Source organism: Aulonocara sp. 'chitande type north' Nkhata Bay, linkage group LG23 (genome assembly GCF_057382095.1).
Source record: "Aulonocara sp. 'chitande type north' Nkhata Bay isolate Kocher_YH1m ecotype deep benthic linkage group LG23, A_spYH_male_GT1.1, whole genome shotgun sequence".
Taxonomy (NCBI): domain Eukaryota; kingdom Metazoa; phylum Chordata; class Actinopteri; order Cichliformes; family Cichlidae; genus Aulonocara; species Aulonocara sp. 'chitande type north' Nkhata Bay.
In genome coordinates, this window is record NC_141365.1 from 9557635 (window position 1) to 9563539 (window position 5905).

The 5905-nt window shown below is 38.7% G+C and overlaps 1 protein-coding gene across 3 annotated transcripts in view; it reads right to left on the bottom strand.

Moving 5' to 3' along the window:
* osbpl1a (oxysterol binding protein-like 1A) overlaps positions 1 to 5831 on the bottom strand; it is a 32279-nt gene extending 26448 nt beyond the window's left edge. For 2 of the 3 annotated variants that reach the window (XM_086281587.1, XM_086281586.1), the window contains exons 1-7: positions 5398 to 5831; positions 3364 to 3493; positions 3196 to 3281; positions 3040 to 3114; positions 2810 to 2921; positions 2604 to 2689; positions 462 to 606 (exon numbers count right to left, since the gene is read on the bottom strand). In XM_086281587.1, coding sequence (XP_086137713.1) covers positions 462 to 606; positions 2604 to 2689; positions 2810 to 2921; positions 3040 to 3114; positions 3196 to 3281; positions 3364 to 3487 — 628 coding nt within the window. In that variant the 5' untranslated portion in view covers positions 3488 to 3493; positions 5398 to 5831. The remainder of the gene's footprint in view (positions 1 to 461; positions 607 to 2603; positions 2690 to 2809; positions 2922 to 3039; positions 3115 to 3195; positions 3282 to 3363; positions 3494 to 5397) is intronic. The other variant, XM_086281588.1, reaches the window with a different exon arrangement.
* Between the last annotated feature and the right edge of the window lie 74 nt (positions 5832 to 5905).

Here is a 5905-nt window from a genome sequence, read left to right on the forward strand (position 1 = left end):
ATGTCAGAGAGAGAGAATATTTCTAACATGGTCATCTCAGACACACAGCTCTAGCTGTGAGCACAGGAGCCCCGCCCCCACATTCTGTCAGGCCTTCTGTTTTTGAGGGACAGCCAATCAGAAGAAAGCGGGTTTAAAAGAAAGGCGCAGGAAGCTCAAAAGCATTGTATCTGACATTAAGTGAACAGATGGGCTGCAGAGAAACCAAGAAAAGCCAAATAAAGATTATTCTAAACTTTGAACCATGTAATAGTCTACTGGAGACCAATAGAGTCCAAGAACCATAAAATGGAGCTGGAAATTAGCATGACAAGTTCCTTTTAATTTCTTAAGTTTGGCTGTGCAGACAGTCCTGGCAAGACAATAAGTTCATTGTTGCTTCTGGTATTTGTGACAAAAAGGAAAATTATTGAATATCTCCCAGTTATTCATGGTTGCCAGCTGTGGCTGATGAATCATACCATTCTTGTTTTGGAAGTTGGGGTTGGCTCCACCCTTGAGCAGCTTCAGGGCACACTGCCTCTGGCCTCGATAGGCTGCACAGTGCAACGGAGTGTTACCTAGCAGATCTGTGCAGTTGATGTCTGGAGGCTTCTTCCTGCAGAGCTACAGAAAACACACAGGACAGAAACAGGTGTGCTGTGTGAACCCAAGTGCCCTGATGCTCCTTATTATTCTGTTAAGAACTGAAGCATGACTCCTTAGATTTCTGATGCAGCCACAGAGAGCTGGAATAGTTAAGACTGCAATGGCTCTCTAAAACTGAACTGCCACTGTTCCCTTTATTTTTCTGAACACTGCAATTGAAAATATTGATTTGTGTCCAGTGGTTTCTCACTTCAGGCTTTTGTGAAGTATTGGATTTCAAAGGGCGTAGCTGATGGCACCGTGTTCACATGGTCTTGTGAACACGGTGTGATACTTTAGGGTGTAACTGTCAGTTAAGGCACAAAAAGTCTCTGTAATCACGCTAATCTGCTTACAGTGTGAGTGCCAACAGGCTGTTTAACAAGTACTCTTACTTGCTAAAATGGAACATTTTAGCTTTATTGTACTAACCTTCACTTATTACGCCACCATTTACTTCAGTGAAGCATACCATTATAAAATACAAGTATATTTAGGCAAATGCACTTAAAGTATTACATCTAATACAGAAAAACACCTCTGTGTTTGTGTTCTGCTCAAGATTGATTTGATTTGATATACCTTTATTAGTCCCACAATGGGAAATTTCATAATTTCATAAGGCTGCCGACCTATTGCACGCAATGGCGGCGCCATCATTAGATGAATGAATCTCTGCGATCATCCATCAGGTCATGACTGGGATTTCTCCTATTTCTTACTTTCATATGTTCAAATACTGGTAATCTGCTGTATTTGTTTTTTAAGCTTGCAACATTTGTTTTTACCCGTTTTCTCATTTATTTTAAAGACACACTTTACACATTATGAAGATCATGGGTTTTTGTGACAGGCAGGTAGTAACAAAGTGCCTAAAGGACACTGTTTAAATGTTGTCAAGTTGTCTGTTGTTGGGTTGTTATTTTGTAACTATCTGATACACTGATACAACACAGTTAGACGTCTTTTTGTGCTTGAATGATTTATAGGTGTGTTCAGTTGCTTACAGGAAAAATAAAAAATTCCTCAGAAAACTGTCACGTACGAGGACTGGAAGTGACGAAGCAGCTAATGTCCAAGAAATCTGAAAGATCTTGAAAAAAAACTGGAGAAGTATTGCTAAAAAAATCTGCCTGCCTGGAAACAACGTATAAAGAAATAACGTGTCTAAATAACAAAATATAATGTCTTGTTATAGTCTAAAACATGTTGATGTTTTGGTTTCGCTAAATTGTTAGAAATGCCATCGCACTGATTCCAAGCCCCAGTGTGATAAACTCGTATTACTGATATGTAGATTGAAAGTAACAAATGTTGCTTTTTAAATTCAAAGATTATTATAAAGAGAGAACTGCAGAAAATGTCCACTGAATGCTGAAGTCATCAATTTTCAGACATTTGCAATGATTACATAATTATGATAGTTGTCAAGTCATTTAATGGCAGTTGTCCTCATATATCATGTTACTGCATATTTTAATTTGTAACAGTTTATGAGTTTTGCTTTCACAATATGATAAAATAAAAGTAAAATGTACACCGTTTAAGGAGTGTCACAATGTTACAGAGGATTTATGAATCATATTCTAGGCATTACTGAACAGGAATTTATCCTCATCTGTCCAAAAGCTTTAGTGAAACTGAGGTCTGTGGTGGGTCTACAGACCTCAGACCAGGGCTAACAAGCTAGAACTGATTTTAAACACATTCCTTTACCAAACTTCCATGATACCCAAAGATCTTTGCCCGGATTAGCTAAAGACATTCCAAACTATTTCAGGACAGAATGTAAAACTCAGACTTCTATTTTTAAGAGTTATATAATGATAAAGAGCCTGGCGCAGAATCACATAGTGGGGAGGACACAATCTGCAGACTATAGGGCGCCCCCTATAGCTGCAGAATCTGCAGCTATAGGGGGAGCCCTATAAGACTCAGACTTCTACATTGTTAGGCTTCAGTTATCTGGTACTTACCAACTGAGTTAGCGTTGAAAGGTCTCCTTCCCGTGCAGCATCCAAAAGTTTCTCCTCCAGCTTTCTCTCCTCTGTTCTCTCAGCCGCTGTTTTCAGTGACAAGGCAGGATTTAAAAGAAGAAAATGTAGGTACTATATAAGCATTTTGCATGAAAAAAATTAATTAACACATTTCCATCTCTTTGCTGACAGAATATCTGGCTCACCTTCCAGCATGCTTCTGATCTCTGCATTTTGTGTCACGTCTTTGGGAATCTGTGCTGTCCCATTGATGACAGTAGCACACGCACCATAGTGCAGCAGCAGCATGACAACCTCCTGATCAATATGTGATTGATTGATGAATAAAATATTTGCATAAATACTACTGTCAATGATATGCAAAGCATGAAAGGACTCAAAATCTGAAATGAAAATTGCTGACACATTAACATACCTTTCTTCCTGTGAAAGCAGCTTTGTGCAGCGGCGTATCTCCAATATTATTGGGCAAGTTAACATCTGCCCCTGCCTGGAGGGGAGGGTGTGATGACACATGTGTTACCTCTGCAGTTACTCAAAATCTCCATGCTTTGAAGAAAAGAAACATTACCTTGAGCAACTCCTCAACTACATCTTTGTGTCCAAAATAGCAGGCCAAGTGAAGCGGTGTCCATCCCAGGTTAGATTTACTTTTTCCTGAAAAAAAAAACAGGACATAATGAAATAAACCAGCCCACAGCAGGCACATATATTTTCTCGATATACACAAATCACAGACCTTTGCAATTGATATTGAGCTGTATCTCTTCCCTTATCTTGGACAGGAGGAGCCTTTGAACCCCGGGCAGATCTCCATTCCGGGCATATCGTAGGAACTGCTCCTCTGGCTCCAGCTCCTCCATAGACCCCTGCATAGAAAACCCCCCCAAAAAAAAAGAAAAAGAAAAGGAATGAAGACATTAAGGCTTTTTAATTTTTTTTGTGAATAAAATTGTGCTTCAAGGAAAACCTATCCACCTAAAAGACACCCAGGAACTAAAGAGAATTGCTAATCATAGCATATACTTTGAAATCATTGCATTGAAACTGGAATAAATTATTATTTGGACCATTCCTGCCTATAATTTCTAATGCTAAAAAAATGGGTAGTGTCTAAATTCAATAAAAAGACCTGATGACATACGTGCGACATTCAATTAAATTCATTTCACCCGATTCATAATAGAAGTCATCTTGAGGCAAGTTACAGTCCATACAATATCATGTGATTGGGACAACAGTAAACTGAGCTACAAGTGTAAAGTCAGCGGTTGGCTCATATTGCTTAATAAGTCATCATTTCTCCTGCTTTAGGACATGTGAAGAAAAAGTCACAGGAGTTTGTTATGTCACACAATAAGGGAGAAGAAGGAAATCCAAATTATTGCAAAAGGCAGCAGTCACCAGACCAGCCTTACAAGAAGGAAACACATCTTGCCTTTCTCTGAAAAAAAGTCCACATGACATGACATTCTAGTGTATCTGCAATTAAATCCCAGTATGGAAAGAAAAACAGATAGACAAAAAGCTTAGTTAAGCAATGTTTTTAAATGTCATGTGGCTGTGAGCAAGGATTCGTGAATCACATCGACAGGACAAGACAAATCAGACTGTGCAATTATGACGTTGGCAGGGCACCGGGGTGGTTTGAAGAAGCAATGAAACAGGTTTACCTGGGATTGAAAAACATGTGACAGTAACAGTTAAGTGACCTGACTCAAACTGCACACTGCAATTTCAGGAAAAGCATGTTTTAAAAAAACAAAACAATCATTTGCCAATCCTGATCAGAAAACCTGCAAAGCCTGGTTTGATGTCTCTTAATAAAAAAAACAAACAGAAACATTTTAAGTCAATCAGCTTTTTAAAATTTCTTTCACTAATGCTCAATCCACTCTCTCATTTGAGGTTTATTTTTGCTGCGGTAACACCCAGGGCTGATTATAATCTTTTAATAAGATAAACATATCATAAAATATTTTTTAAAGGCTTATGTTTCAGTGTGCAAAGAAAGCATGTTTACTTGTGTATAATGAGGTTTAATATGGATTTAATTTTACATTTCCATTTAGTGTTACTTTACACTTCCACGCAAAAGTACTACATTTACCAGGCAATTTACTTTTTACAGTTATTCGAAAGATTTTACATTAAAGAAATAAATGCAACATTTTTTTTCCAAAGTTGTCCTCTTCTTACAACCCCTTAAAAAGCATTGTCCCTATGGCTGTCTAGGAGTTGTTTGCGATTCCAAATAAACCTTTTTGATGAACAAAATCCAATCCCATCCACTATTTACCCAAAATATTAATTATTGGAACAGTAATAATAATAATAATAATAATTTGGAGAAAAGTCGGCAAATGATCACACATTTGCGGAGGACTCTCCCCCCCCCCCCCCCCCCCCCATTCATTATCTCATGACCCCTTCCATTTATCTTACAACTCCTCAGACGAGGCCCTCGGTGTGGATAAAATACCTGAGTGTACAAAAATTTGTTAAGACCGTCTCCATGTCGAGCAGCTACACTGTGAAACCACTGATAAAGATAACATATTAGTCGCAATGACCAATTTTCTACAGTTAGACTGAATTTACCTGAACCTTTATTTCCTTACTTGATGTAGTATTTTACCCTCAAACCTCACTTCTTGCTCAACTTAAATCGTCTCAGTTGCAAGCTAAATTCCTCATGTGTCATTAGAATAAACACAGCAGCGACTGAATAAATACCGAGCGCGCGCACAGAAACACACACACACACACTTACTACTTAAACTAATGCAGTCCCGTGAAGGTAAAATCCAGTGTTTTCAGGCAGAGCTGCTCACACAGGCCCTCTGTGAAGCTGCATGTGATATTTTAAGCCCTTCCTGCTGTCTCACTGCAGCGCAAACACAGCGGAACACATCACGCTGTCGCTCTTCACTTCATACGTTTCCCATTTATCGTCCAGCTGACCGACAGCCGAAAACTATCACTGCCCCTGTCTCTTCCCCCAGCACATGACACAACCTCCGTGCACTGTTTACACTTAGATCAGCTGATTATCGTGCAGCGGAACTCGCCCTGGCCCAATCCCACTCCTTTCAAAATAAAAGACTGTTATTGCAAATAAAGAGCATGAATAACAAATAAATAAATAAAATTGATGAACTGCTGTCTTAAATTAAAATAAAACTGAGACGCTCTCGGTTTTTTATGTTCTTTCTTCTTACGATTTTATTGTTGTCCTGGTTTCCAATGCAAAACCCGGAAGTTAAAATACGCATAGACGA